The following is a 14,275-nucleotide window of genomic DNA, read 5'->3' as shown; positions in this document are numbered from 1 at the left end:
TGTACATAAACATTTTTTTTTACAAAAATGGCACCTGGTTGGGTTTTTGTGGCCTTGTTTGTGTGTTGTGAGGGCTTCAATAAATATAATCCACATTGTAATAATAATAATAATAACTTGAAGAAACTCAAGCACCCTGATTAGGGGAGGCTGAGGTTGTCCTCAGGACACCGGTGTGAGTTTTAGGGAGAAACTTCACCCTACGGATGCTCCGCACCCTCCAATCTCCGGGTCAGAACTACGAAGCCAACGATGACAGGGCGGGGAGCGAGAGGTGCAGAAACGAGGGTCCCGGGTGCTGCCCGGGTTACGCGGCCCCACTCTCAGCCGTGAGGCTCCGCCCCGAGGCCCTTCCCCAATCCGGCTTCGAGTTGGGCTCTTCAGATGCTGCGTCCTATCACTGACCTTTGCCCTGCAGCGCACTGGTACGTCACGGGCTGCGCCCTGCCCAAGATGGCAGCGCCCTGGTGCAGCCCGGGGCTCCGGCCACGAGTGAGTGGGCGGCGAGCGCTGGCCCAGCGGGTTGGGGGTGGGTGCCCCAGTTTCTGTGTCACGCTCTCCCGTCCGCACACAGGTGCTTTCCTGGAGCCGTGTGCTGCCCTGTGCCTGGCGCGCCCAGCACATCTCCGCTGTGTGCGCCAAGGTGAGCTGTCCGGGGCGAAGGACGAGGGGCCGGGAATGCGGATGAGAGCACATCTTGCCGCCTAGATCGGACCGCACGCGCGATGGCCCGCGATGGCCGCTCTTTGCTCCTAGAATCGGGCGGCCCGGGTCCGAGTGGGAAAAGGGGAAAAGCCGGTGACCTACGACGAGCCTCACCACATTGCCCATTGCAAGAGCTGGCTGTCCCTGCGCACAGGTGAGGGGACCAGGCTGCACCGGAGGTTTTCCGCTGTGACTGTTCAACCCGAACACTACAGGATCTGGTGTCCGAGGTTCATTCCCATCAGTAGTTGGTGCCCGAGTCCGAATTCAGTTCCACAGGTGCAGAGAAGTGACCAGGCAGACAGGTCAGGTGTGTTGGCCTGGGTTTGGAGGATCCAGAGCTGGCTCTTTCCGCGGGGAGCAAGGACCCCGTTCAGCCTCCTTGGAAGTTACGTGCGTGATTCGAGACGGAAGTTGCTTGTGCTTTGGAAGTTGCTTGTGCTTTGCTGTCATCCCCTCTGATTGACAGAGAGGCCAAGTTGCCCAGAGCCCACAAAATCGTCTTGGAAACACGCGACAGTGCGCTGTGAACACTGCGATTCCCGCGGAAGCAGAGAATTTTCTGTATCTGTGTGTGTGAATGTGCCTACTCTTGATATTTTCTTGGTCATTCTCAGACACAGGCACCTTCCCAGCTGAGGTTGAATAGGGCTCTGTGCTCTTATTTTTTAAAAATACTTATTCTTTAAAAAAAATTTGAGTTTACTGGGGTGACGTTGGTTAACAAAATCACATAGGTCTTGGTGCACAGTTCTGTAAAACATCACCCGTTTGTTGTACTGTCTGCTCAGCACCCCAAGTCAGGTCTCTTGCTGGGCTCTGCTCTCTTGTTTCGGGTCTCCCATGATCAATGTGTGTCCTCGAGGTTTCTTAGTGCCATGTTTTTGCAGTTTGGTTGGTGACTCCACTACCTTAAAATGGCCAGGGATGCTGACCTGCTCGTCTAGGGTCCTGAGCTCGAGGAGGCTCTGACGTGCTTTCCAGAGAAAACTCGAAGGTTGGGTTGGCTGCCCCCAGGCAGGAGTTGTAGTTCGGTTGGGAGACTGCAGTGGTAACCCGCCTATGCAATGAACAAGGGGTCTTTAAGTGAAAACATGTATGGCGAGGCTACATATTGATCTGTTGACAAAAATAATGTGACCAAAGGCTGACAACCCTGTGTTTCCCCAGGCGCGGTGGCTGAGTGTTTGCGCACTCGTTGTTCACAGTGAATTTATGGAACAGAACTACTGTAAATTAATCATCAGTGGTGTTTGACAGTTGTTCAGTATGGGGGTTTGCAGCTTGGATGTTTGCTGTGCCCCTATGTAGAGAGATTATTTAAAGGTTCTTGTCCCTTCGCCCTTCCCTGGGTCTGGTTCTGAGGTTGGAGGTGGGTGTGGAGGCCCAGCAGAAACTCTATGAGAGGTGCAGCGGGTGCAGGGTCCCCACGGGGAATTCACTGGGTGAGGCCACAGCCCTGGTGAGAGAGCTCACGTCCCAAACCTCAAAGGAGCCGGCAGCCACGTCTCCGGCCTGCAGGGTGCCCAGTGTGCTAAGGCAGACAAGGCAAAGTAGTGGGAAAGGGAGCGAAGGAGTGGTCATCTGAGTTCTGTGTCCTGGCCAAGGCCTCATGCTTTCCCTTTGTAAAACAAGGAGAAAGCAACAGTACCTACTTGGGGAGTCGGATGAAATGACGTTCTTTGAACTTTAAAGAGTTGTGCTTATTCCACTTACAGAAGGAAGAGGCGGAGTCAGGGTGTAATTGGGTGCCCTGTGCTGTTGTCGGGTGTTACCTCTGCAGCTTTGGCCGATTCTGTGGTGCCTTTCTGTGTTCAGGTAACCTGGATGGGCAGGACCACGCTGCAGAGCGCACAGTGGAGGATGTTTTCCTTCGAAAGTGTATGCTGGGCACCTTCCCTGGCTGCCTGGCCGACCAGCTCGTCCTGAAGCGCCAGGCTAACCAGGTGGAGATCTGCGCTCTGGTCCTGAGGCAGCTGCCTGCGCACAAGTTCTACTTCCTCGTGGGCTACAGCGAGACCCTGCTGTCCCACTTCTACAAGTGTCCTGTGCGTGTGCACCTCCAGACGGTGCCCTCAAAGGTTGTGTATAAGCACATCTAGGACACTCATCTTTCTTGCATCAGGCTCCAGCCTGCAAAGCACAGAAACGTGGGGGGGAGGGGGGGAGTGGAAATGGGGAAGCACAACCCTGAGTCCACAGACTTCACTTTCAGAGCTGCTGTTGAGTCTTCGACGGCCCCTGTCGTCTGGCCCCTCGTCTGCATTTACCCTTCAGGAAGAAGAACTCAGACAGGGTTTCTCTGAGGGTGCTCAGGGTCCCAGGAAGGGGCCGCTTACGATGCGCTGCCGTAGCAGCTTTCAGGCTGTGGAAAGTGTTGTTAACTATAGTCACACGGTTTTCACCCGGGTCTCAGGTACTCGATTGTCTTGCATAACCGAAGCTTGAACCCTGGACCAGCATCTCCCATTCCCCCTCCTCCTGGCCCTGGTGACCAGCACTCTGCTCTGCTTCTCTGTCAGCTGCTGTTGGCGCCACATGGAAGTGGGATCGTGCAGTGTCTGTTGTTCTGGGCTGGGCTCATTTCTTTTACCATGATGTCTTCCGGTTTATTCATACCCCGAGTGGAGGGACGTCCTTATCGTGGCTGAGTGACATTCTGTTGTGTGCGGGTACCACATGTGAGTCCACCCACTGATGGGCAGGTGGGCTGCTCCCGTGTCCTGGCCACTGTGAATGATGCTGACACGAACTTGTGGGTGTGCACGTGTGTCTGCGGTGCTGGTTCCACTTCTTCCAGGGGAAACCCCAAGAGGAGGACATGCTGGGTCACATGGTGGACGTAGTTGTGGTTTCTGAGGAACCTCCAGCCTGTTTGCCACAGGCCACTCGCTCTAAGTCACAGTCCCACCGACAGCATGTGAGTCCCTTTTCTCTGAAGGAAGCACACCCAGGGTTGGGGGAGGTAGCAGTTGTCACAGAGACCTGGCCCCTGAGTGATGTCATGGGATTCTGGGCCAGTCCTGACTTGTCCCACAATTGTCAGGTCACTTGTCCTGCCTGTTATAATCACACCGAGTCATATCTATTCTACAGTTTTTGCATTCTTATTTCGGCACATGCTATTACAAAAGCGTAGTCCCATCCTGGTAAGTGGTGTGCCAAGGTCCCAGTACTCATGTAGTTGGAGAAAACAGAGAGAAAGGAGAAACAAGGAGAGGACAGAGAACACAGAAAACAGAAACAATGCGAACAGAATGGAGAAAACACGGAAAATGGAGAGAACGAGCACCATATTAATGTGTATTTTTAATAGCGCATCACCCATTTTCTCTAGTTTTTCAGCTTGAGGCAGTAGGTTTTTCTTATTTGACTCTTCTCTATTATTGGAAAAGAATTGTAATTAATAAAAATATTGGTGCATCAGTATTGACTAAAGTCTGTGTTCTATTCAGTTTCCCACATCGGGAGCTCAGTCACAGTGCGGGCGCCTCTGTGTGTTAGAGCTCTGACTGGTCTCCCAACCAGGGAGGCTGGTGCTGACCTCTGGGGTTCCTGGGGACGGAGTGGGGTGGGGGGTCTGAAACAAAACCAGGGGAAGGAAGTGGGGCCTGAGAGAGGGTCTCAACACTGTGCTGAGGAGGGAGACAGCTCTCCAGGCTGGGGTGGGGGAAGCTGTTGGCAGGTCTCACACGTGGGAAGGGGTGGGATCAGGTCCCTAATTTTGAAAGATCAGCTGGTCACGGTCTGGAGATTGGATTGGACGAGCCGGGAACAGGAAGCAGAGGGAGCCCTGAGAGGACTGGTGGGGGTGGTGCTGGCCTGAGCTGAGGCAGGACCCTGAGTTTGCAGAGGAGCAGGGGTGTGAGGACCAGAGAGAGGCTGTGGTCAGTGCTGCCCTGAGGAGGAAGCCAGGCCGGTGCAGGAGTGAGTGCCCACGGGGAGCTTGGCTGTGTGGACACCAGTGGGAGAGGGCATTCTGCTGAAACAACACTATTTGCTAAATTCTTGATTTATTCAGCCCTTAGAAGGTAAGAAGGGACACAGAAGGGAAGAGGGAGGGAGAGTGAGGCTGACCACACGTTGGGCAGAAGCTGAACGCCCCACCTCGCTGAATCCTCCCTGAGAGATGCAATTACTCCTCTGGCTGAGGAGGAGACTCAGTTTCCATGAATTTGCTGGAAACCGCACCGCTGGTGGGCGGTGGAGCCAGGAGTCAGCCCTGTTCTGCCACCTAGTGTGCAGCCAGTGAATAACACCCGAGTGCCAGTCATGAAAAATGATTCTTACCTAGTGTGCACCTTGCAAGGAACACCTGGCTGGTTCTCACCAAAATGCTTCTCTGCTGCCATCTCGTGTTCACCTTGGGAATAACACTCAAGTGCAGGTCATGGAGAAAAGCCCTTTTTTGTTCCCATCTAGTGTGCATATTATAAGTAACACCACAGTGAAGTTCATCAGGAAATACACTCCTGCTGCCATCTAAGCTGCGCCACTGGTAGAAGCTCTCCCATGCATGGTGTGTAGCCAGGGAACACTGCCCGAGGGTGTGAGGACATCGTCACAGAAAGTCACTCACTGCTGCCATCTAGTGCTTACCTTTGGAATAACATGAGTAGCTCACAACAGAAAGTTTCTCAGCTGCCACCAGGAAATAGCAACGGGTTCTACTGCCGGGTTCTACTCCCGTCTGCTGGAAAGTTACAGGGCTGCGGTCCCCCTCCCCCCACAGGCTTCCTGGGAGCCAACCCTCAGGGGTCCGCATCCCCTCTTCCTAGACTTCCCTTTGCGTCCCTACTGCCTCCCTATACCTAGGGCTCCTGTACCTGCCTGTAGTCTTTCTCTCTTTGTCACTGTGTGGGCCAACCCTGCACCTCAAGACTGTTTCTGAAGACCTCAGACCAGGACACCCTGTACTCCACATTAGCCTCACCCAGCCCAGGGGTCCCCACACCTCTCAGGCCCACACCATCTCCTCAGCTGCCTGTGGCCCCTCTTTCCCCACCTGTAATGACACCCACAGGACTGTGGACATCATACCCTTCCCACATCCTGGAGGCTGTGGCTTTGTCCCAGCCCCAATGCACAGCTCACATTCCCAGATCTCCCTCACGTTACCAACCCCACATCCCTGCCGTCAGCAGAGGAGCAAGGACAGGCTGTGCCTGCTCTCCGTCTGGTCCATGCCCTCAGTCTCTCCTCAGTGGCCCCTGGAGGCTGCCGTTCAGGGAGGCCCTGCAAGGTAGCCCGTGTGTCATCAGAGGCCAAGTTGCCGCACACCAGGGCCTGGCCCTGGGTGGTCATCCTGCAGGTCTTCACCAACCACGACAGCTGGTGGTACCACGCCTGTGGGGGCTCCTTGCTGAACGTCCAGTGGGTGCTCACGCTGCTCACTGCTTTGGGCTCAAAAGTATGTGTGGGAGTGTGTGGAGGGGGCTCTTCTGAAGGCCTCCGGTCAAGGGCATTCTCCTGGGGTCTCTGCCAAATGTCCCTGGGGCTCTGGGCCTGGCAGTGACGAGACTGTGAGGGTGCAGACCCTGCCCCCTGCCCGGGGGAGGCTCTGAGGGTCATATCTGCAGCTGGTGCACAGGGAGAAATGCCTGACTCCCCCTGTGCCCACAGAAAAGCCCGTGCCCAGAGATTGGTTTTTGGGGCAAGGGAAATCCAGTATGGCAGCAACCAGCCAGTGAAGCTGCCTCTCCAGGAGAGATTTGTTGAGAAAATCATCCTTCACGAGAGCTACTCGCCCATCTCCGAGGCCAACGGCATCGCTCTCATGAAGCTGCAGACATCCTCCCATCGTCTGCAGCTCCCTCCTCTGGCCTGGCTGCCTGCCCCAGTTCATGGCAGGCCCACCCCCAGTGTCTCAGTCCCACGGGGTGACTGGCTGCGGATTCCTGAGGGAGAACAGTGAGCACAGGGGCCACTCCCAGGGGCCACTGTGGGTCGTGCCCGGGGTGGATGTTGAGGTGGAATGGAGTGGTGGAGGCCCCGCGGAGCAGCTGTCCTCACACGGTGCCCGGGCAGCTCCCATCACGGCCCGGGCAGCTCCCATCACGGCCCGTTTCCAGCTGGAGAAGCTGCAGGTGGGAGTCGAGGGCCAGGCCACAGCCACACCTGGTGAGGGCGGCGGGGCAGGCATTGGGGTGACCTGGCATTCTGAGAGTGGGGTCAAGGCCATCTGTCCTGGGGCCCGGGGCCCAGGAGCTGCATCCGGAATTGGGAGAAAAGCTCAGGCAGCATTTCACAGCTGGAAGCCAGTGCTTTCTCTCTCTGGGCCTCAGTTTCCCCTCCAGTGAGAGGAAGGGCCAGAGCCCAGCACTTCTGTCCCCACCACTGGCAGTCCTAGCCCCCACATGCACCCCCCTCATTGCTGTCGCTCCAGGGTGTGTCTGGACCGGCAGGGGCGTCACAGAGGCAGCAGGGTCTGGCAGCGGGGCAGGACCACACCGAGGTGGCCTCTGCATGCACAGGCGGTCCCCTGAGTTGTCACCTGGTCACATCAGGAAAATGAGGGTGTGAGTGACACTGACTTAGTTCGCAGCGACTCCTGTTGCTTCAACAGCAGAAAATTTAGGCTTTCGAATCAAAGGCAGTTCAGCCACGTGGGGTTTTAGATGCCACCTGTTTTGGTGACTCCCCAAACCAGCCGTTTCAGGGTTCCTCCCTGACTTGTCCTCCCCTCTCTGACACCAGCACCCAGTTTCTGGCAGGGCCGCCACCTGATCCCCCAGAAGGGTGGCTCTGCTGGCGCCCTGGCTCTCTCTGGCTTTGGCTGACCCACGCGACCTGCCTCCTGGCCGGTGTCCGTCTATGGCTGGCTGCTGCTGTCCAAGGTTCTGCCCCGGGTGTACCTGTGTTCTGGTCCTGCCCTTCCACCAGGCCTGACTGATCTGCTCCCCTCCTGCCTGGCAGATGGGGTCCAAACCCATTCACTGGTCTGTGTTCTGGCTGAGTGCTCTTTCCTTCCTGATGTTCTAAATCATTGGTTTGAATCCTGGCTTCCTCCCCTCCACTGATGGTTCCCTGTAGATGTTTCTCTATTTCGCTGTATGTGGCCTTCATTTCTTCCTTTACGCTGTTTCCGCACTCGGTGACTTCTGTGGGCATCTCGATCACCAGGGTTTTGAACTCTGCATCTGATAGGTCGGCTGTCTCTGTTTCATTTGATTATTTTTCTGGGATCTGGTTCCATTCTTTCATTCGGGCCATATTTCTTTGTCTTCTCTGTTTGGCAGCCTCCCTGTGTTTGCATCTGAGTACTAGGTGGAGCGGCTTTGACTCCCTGTCTTAGTGTGGACCAGGGTAGAAAAGGCACCTGTAACTTGTGTGGGGAAGAGCCTTAGGTTATCGCCAGGGCAGGGCAACCCACTTCGCTGCTTCCTGGCTTCCGTGAGGGGAGGGCTTGGAGAGGAGACAATGCCGCTTTGGATTCTGGAGGTTTGCCCAGCACTGGCCCTGTTTGCAGTCACGTCACCCACTTCCCGTGTGTGACTTGTGGTCAGGTCTTCCAGCCCTGATGCTGAATGCCAGAGGGGGGGGGTGTGTGTGAGTCCTAAGCCCGTGAGGTCCCTTTAAGTGGAGTCTTCTGAAAAATTGGCAGTTTCTTCTGCTGCCTGAACGCCCACTGGGTTTTACAGCTAGAAGTTACAGGGATTTATCTTTCTGGCGCTGGAACCCTGGTCTGTGTGGTCTGGCCTGGGGCTGGGACCCTTCGATCCTGCTGTGTCCCTCCCAATTTTTATCCACCACACTTGAATGTGGGACCTCCCATTCCACCACCCCTCCGCCTCACCTCACCGTGTCTCCGCCCCGCCTACTGACCCGGGTGGATGTAGCTTCTTCAGATCCTTGGTTGTTGGATTTCCATACATCTCGATTTTCTGACAGCTCTGTGTGTTATTCATTTTGAGGTCTGGTTGTAATTTTTTTCTGTAATTGTGCGAGGAGACGAAGCGTGTTTACTTACGCCTCCACCCTGATGGGAAGTCCTAGCTCTGGCAATCTTGTTTGCTTCTTTGGTGGAATCTCGCTGATGTGACTAAAATAAAGACGTGATGACATGAAGAGTCAAAGATGGGGACAGTCATTTCTGTGCATCCGTGAAGACTTGTGTGTGTGAGGTGAGTGTAAGTTTGGTTTGTTTGTCTTCTGAGGCATCCGAGCACCCTTCCTTCCTGCTGCCGCTGTCACCGGAGGTGGCCCTGCGCCCAACGCCATCAGTGGCCTTTGCCCGCGGTGGTGCCGGGACTGACGACCACAGGCGGAAGCTGCTCCAGAGCTCCTCTGAGTGTTTCTGCAACACAGCGGGAGGCCGGAAGGGTCCCTCTGAAACAAGGCGGGAAGCAAGACAGAACTTCTTTTCTGCAGCCGATGGGTGGCTGCGGATTCCCACTGTCCTTCCAGCTGCCTCGCTGCCTGAGGATGTCACTTTTGTGCTGACCAGGGGTCCAATGTGCTGTTCTGGGCAATCGGTGAATGAAAATGGATGAAGCCGGGAGCAGAGCTATTACTTAACAGCTTTTTTTTTTAAAGGGAAGAAATTTTATTTTTACTTTTTAAAGATTTTATTTATTTATTTTTAGACATAGGGGAAGGGAGGGAGGAAGAAAGGGAGAGAAACATCCATGTGTGGTTGTCTCTCATGCGCCCCCTACTGGGGACTTGGCTCACAACCCAGGCATGTGCCCTCACTGGGAATTAAACCAGCAACCCTTTGGTTCGCAGGCAGGTGCTCAGTCCACCGAGCCACACCAGCTGGGGCTACTGAACAGCTTTAAATGTAACACGGATGATCACAGTTAACGTGGTGTCGTCACTCAGGGTGTGTGTGTCCTCACGTTCTGCAGTGCTGCATTAACACAACTCAGGACAGACAGAGCGTGACCCTGAGAAGCCTGTCGGTGCCGCACAGACTTCGAAGTGGGGTCTGCACACTCGACGTGCGGCACCTTCTCACACTGATGTTGTGCAGTTGTTATGGTACGTTGTATTATGTTATATTGCGTTGTATTATATTGTGTTATGTTACATGAACAGGATGACTCGGTGGTTCGTTCCTCTCAGTCTTCGGAGGCGTGGGGTCAGATGGAAGGAGCAGAAACCCCTTCGACTGTTCAGACGGCTGGGGTTCAACCCACCGGAGCGCTGCTCATCCCTGAGGCTGAGACTGGGCCTCTCGGGCTTTAACGTGACCCTAGTCCCTCCTGTTCACAGTCCCTCCCTCCTCGGCCCTGGTGGGGTGAGGCTCTGCTTCTGCGAATGCTGTTCAGTGTTGAAAGGGGCCTGTGCAGCCGCGACACCACCGTAGACGGAGCAAACGAGCTGTTTCGTTTCTTCTTGGGCTGCAGTTGAAACCACCATTGAATAAGCACACGGATGTTACTCTGTGTCAGACACTGCACGGGGCCACTGCCCCTGACCTCAGGGGCTCTTGTCCCTGACCCCTCCTGCACGTCAGCGCTGCTCGGGCCTTGTCACCGTGCCTGTGACCTCGTAATCTGCATCTCCTCAGGGACTCCTGACGGCAGAATGCTTTCATGGGCTTATTGGCCATTTGAATACCTTTCCCTCTTTTTTTAAAGATTGTTGTTCTGCCCTGGCTGGTGCGGCTCAGTGGATTGAGCACTGGCTTGTGAACCAAAGGGTCACCAGTTTGATTCCCAGTCAGGGCACATGCCTGGGGTTGCTGGCCAGGTCCCCAGTAGAGGGCACATGGGAGAGGCAACCACACATTGATGTTTCTCTCCCTCTCTTTCTCCTTCCCTTCCCCTCTGTCTAAAAATAAATAAAATCTTTATAGAAAATTGTTGTTCTATTACAGGTGTTCCAATCCCCCTCCCCGCTGCTGTCCCCTGACCCCCCACCCCCACTCCCACAGTCAATCCCCACTGTCTTTTTGAAATGTTTTTAGTCTTGGGAAATGTTCCTTGTGTCTTCAAAAGTGTGTGTGTTCTGCCATTTTGGGTGAATCATCCCGTAAATGTTATTGGCCCAGTGGGTTGATGGTGCTGTGTGTCTCCAAGTCCTTCTGATCTTTGGCCCCTCCTTCCCTCTGCGCCCAGGGACGACACCCTGCTAGTGGACGTCCTGAAATGCGCTCTGACCCACGGCCCCTGGACTGTGGGCCGTGCCAGCTCACGTGTGACAGGCGGGCTTTCCTGGGCACAGAGCACAGTCCAGCGGGCAAGGGGCATCAGGACCCAGGACCATGGCCACCTGGGCGCTGATCTCAGTGTCCAGACCGCTCGGCCACCTGCTGGCACACCCTGCACCAGCAGCTCTGGCCCTGCTCATCTTCTCTGGGTGGACAGGGGACGCTGCCACCTCCATCGCTCTCCAGGTCACGTCTCTGTTCAGCCTATGCAGCCACATTATTTGAATTCTCTCCTCATCTTTCTACCGCGGGGAACTTAACTGGCTTCCCCGTGGGGGTCCGGGCAAGTGCACCAGTGGTGTGGGTATCAGTGTCTGGGGCCACTGTCACAATTCACCACCAACCAGGAGACGCAAACAACAGAAATCGAGTGCCTGCAGCTCTGAGTAGGAGGGTGGACAGGGTCTCCCAGGCTGGCGTGGCCCCAGACTCTGTTCCCCTCACCCCTTCCCTGACCCTGACCCTCCTGCCTCTCCTGTCCCAGCTTTGCAGTGACAGGACTGACAGGCTGCACTGTGTGGGCCACCGTGGGCCACACGACGATCTGACGGGCAGAGGTTCTGCAAACACGATGCCACAGGGGGCCCTGAGTGTTTCTGTGGTGACAGCTTGTGAGATCTGCTCCCTTGGTGACCTTCCAGGGAGCCCCCGGGTGGTTAACCACAGTCACCACGCAGAAGTCACCCACCTGTGACTGCACATCTGTCCCTGTGATCATCCCCCCCCACCCCCTGTCTCCTCTCTGTCCCTGTGGGCCTGTGTTCTCAGCTCCTGCACATGAGTGAGACTGAGGCTGAGCAGCCTGTGTCTTCCTCCGGCTCATCGCACTTTGCACACTGCCCTCCAGGCGCCCTGAGCCGACCCCCACGAGGAGCCTGGGGGCTGGGTCCTGCTCACCTCTCCCTGACCGCCAGCCTCCCATCGCAGCCTTCTCCCTGCCCCTCCTCACCAAGCGCCTCGCAGCCTTGGAGTCTGAGTCTGGCTCCGCTTTGCCAGGGGGACAGGGTCAGTGACACAGAGTGAGGACCAGGCTGGTGGGCGCCTGTGTTCCTGCCATGCTGGCTCCTGCCATCAGTGCAGGGTGTTTGTGTCACCGGGATCGTGACAGAGCAGGGAGGGTGTGGCTGTCACGGGGGTTCTGCACGGTCCCCTGAAGGCAGGACTGTGCCCTCCCAGCCAAGGGCTGGTCTGACGTCTCCATCTGTGGTGCTGACAGCAGTGTGCTCTGTGTCCTCAGGCAAAGTGACCTCCAGCAGCCTAGGGCTTTGCAAGTATTCATGAGCGACTGCTATTCTCAAGCTGCTTTGGGGGCTATTAACCTCCAGGTTCCCCAGGGTGTTCGTCAGCGGAATCCCCTGAGTCAGGAACAGTGACGGGAGTCCGGGTGGTGCCGGAGGAGCTGTGCGTGCGGTGCCCTCCCGGCTCGTTCTCCTGGGCTTTCTGCGCACCCATCCAGGCCGGGCGGTCAGCCCTGGAAATGCTGTCCGTGGAACCTGTCGGGCACAGCGGTCCCTGGCTGCTGCACAGAGCCTTGTCTCCGGGGAACTCTCTGGAGAGGCCCGGACATGGGCAAAGCCATGTGCCTTCCTCCGCTTTGCCGAATCTACAAAGCAGAACCCAAACCAATGAGCAGCTAAACCTGGAGAGGAGGGGAGACCCCGGAGGAGCCGCAGCTGATCTCCAGCCCCAAACCGCATGCTTCGCAACCCCAGGGCGGGCTCAGTGGCCACAGCTGGGCGCCTGTCAGTGAGAACGTGGGCTGTGGAGCTCGGGGGCAAATGTGAGCGTCACTGCCGGAGTCCGGGCGCTCGGCGGTGGCCTGGCCTGGCCGGACCCTCAGCGGCACGTTGGGTAGAATGTGGTGAAGTGAGGTGGAGGGAAGTTCACGTCTGGTCCGCTCTCTGGCACTGAAAGGGCTCCGGGATAGGGACACTGCGGTCTCCGGGCACGGACCTGGGGCCAAAGCGGGCTGTGACAAAGGGGCCGCTGCCACCGCCCCTTTGCCGAGAACTTGTCCCTGTGACACCGTGTTGGGCGCCCTGGGGCAGTGGTCCCCACCCCTGCGGTCCCGCGAGTGCGCCCACCTGCCCGGCCCCAGGCCTGTGGGGACGCACGCTCTGCGCTCTCGCAAGAGGCGACCGGAGGACCCCGGGCCACTGTCCGGAGCGTGAGGCCCCGAGTTCTCCGAATGAAGGCGGTGCCCACCGTCTGCCGCGGCCTGAGCCCCGTGCTGTGCGGGCACTCTGCCCTTCGGGGCGCGCGCGCGCAGGGCGCGGTTCCTGCTGGTCCCGGGTCGGGAAGAGCGCGCTAGCGGTTCCCGGGTAGGGAGAGAAATCTCAGCCCGGAGGCACAGGAAGGTTCCGGAACCCGCTCCGGCAGCACCGAACCGGGACCCGGAGCCTGTTCCCCGCGCGCTGCGGGACGCCCAGTCGGTGCGGCTGCGGAAGCAGGTGCGCGGGCCCGGGGGCCGGGACGACGGCGAGGAGTGGGGTCCTCAGAGGGTCGAGGAGAACCTGCTCGTGGGCCCCTCTGTCTTCCTGCCAGACCCTCCCAGGCGCGCCCTTTCCCACGAGGCACTGAGGTCCGCGCACGTCGTTGTCTGTGCTGCGTGGGCGCTGCCGGCGAGTTAAAGGGAAGCAGACCCGGGTGAGAGGGGCGCGGACGCCGCGGGCGGAGGTGGCCGGGCCGGTGGCCGGGGTCTCGGCGGGAACCTCCCGAGAGAAGCGGGTTCACTGAAACCGAGTGGAGACAAAGCCGAGACCAGCGGCTCCTGGCGCAGCCCCCGACTCCCCGCGGCGAGAAAGAGCAGGTAAGGGGGGCCGGGAGCCCGCGGGGCCCAGCGAGAAGACACCTGCAGGCAGGTGCGAAGTGGACTGGCGACCTCGGGGCCTTTTCATCACGAGTCTGCGTGGGAGGAGTCATCGGCAAAGCCACATTCCACTCGGACAGAGCTTACTTTTCAGTCGCTTCTCAGCAAATCTGGGGGTGGCGTCCTGCGGTGCGACTCGGGGCGCGCGCCCAGGTGGCTCCTGCCGCTCCCTTTTCTATGGGTTTGGTGCCTGGCGCTCGGCATCAGCTGGGTCCCCGCGGACGCGCGTCCTTCCGCTCTGCATCCCTAAAAGGGGAGGGCAGCCCGGCGGGTCTCCTGTGCGCGGCTGGCTCCCTGAGAGGCAGGAACGCCTTCTCTCTGTGGTTCATCCCAAGAAACCTCCGAGGTTGGGGTTTTGTAAAAAACGAGTGCGCACCTACCCACCTTGACTTCAGTGGCTTTGTGAGGGTTTTCTGCAGCAACGGTCTGCAAACAGTGCATCGGTTATGCTCCTGGGAGGCAGCAAGGCAGGCTCTTGGGACACACAGACGCCAGCTGCACAGTGGCTGGCAGAGCCCTCGGCTTCCTCCCTTTGGACTTGAACT

At 57.4% G+C, this 14,275-nt stretch overlaps 2 protein-coding genes across 2 annotated transcripts; both read left to right on the top strand.

Moving 5' to 3' along the window:
- Positions 1–252: 252 nt before the first annotated feature.
- Positions 253–3,109, top strand: LOC119003115 (28S ribosomal protein S24, mitochondrial-like). Its single transcript, XM_037069307.1, has 4 exons — positions 253–274; positions 498–643; positions 757–859; positions 2,524–3,109. Exons 1-4 carry the CDS (start codon positions 253–255, stop codon positions 2,805–2,807), a joined length of 555 nt encoding a protein of 184 aa, XP_036925202.1. The 3' UTR covers positions 2,808–3,109.
- A 715-nt stretch (positions 3,110–3,824) lies between these two features.
- On the top strand, positions 3,825–13,491 carry LOC119003110 (tryptase gamma-like). Its single transcript, XM_037069295.1, is given in 7 exon segments — positions 3,825–3,854; positions 5,899–5,982; positions 5,984–6,089; positions 6,092–6,121; positions 6,333–6,496; positions 6,498–6,825; positions 13,241–13,491. Coding segments are annotated over 7 exon segments (993 nt in total).
- The last annotated feature ends 784 nt before the right edge of the window (positions 13,492–14,275 follow it).

The sequence above is a fragment of the Sturnira hondurensis genome, unplaced genomic scaffold (genome assembly GCF_014824575.4).
Source record: "Sturnira hondurensis isolate 20B ecotype Veracruz unplaced genomic scaffold, ASM1482457v3 Scaffold0001221, whole genome shotgun sequence".
NCBI classification, from domain to species: domain Eukaryota; kingdom Metazoa; phylum Chordata; class Mammalia; order Chiroptera; family Phyllostomidae; genus Sturnira; species Sturnira hondurensis.
This window is presented reverse-complemented; position numbering and strand designations above follow the sequence as displayed.

Coding starts and splice junctions, on each gene's coding strand:
- LOC119003115 (XM_037069307.1), top strand. CDS start 253: ATGACAGGGCGGGGAGCGAGAG. Junction 275..497: donor GACAGGGCGGGGAGCGAGAG/GTGCAGAAACGA, acceptor GCCACGAGTGAG/TGGGCGGCGAGCGCTGGCCC. Junction 644..756: donor TCTCCGCTGTGTGCGCCAAG/GTGAGCTGTCCG, acceptor CTTTGCTCCTAG/AATCGGGCGGCCCGGGTCCG.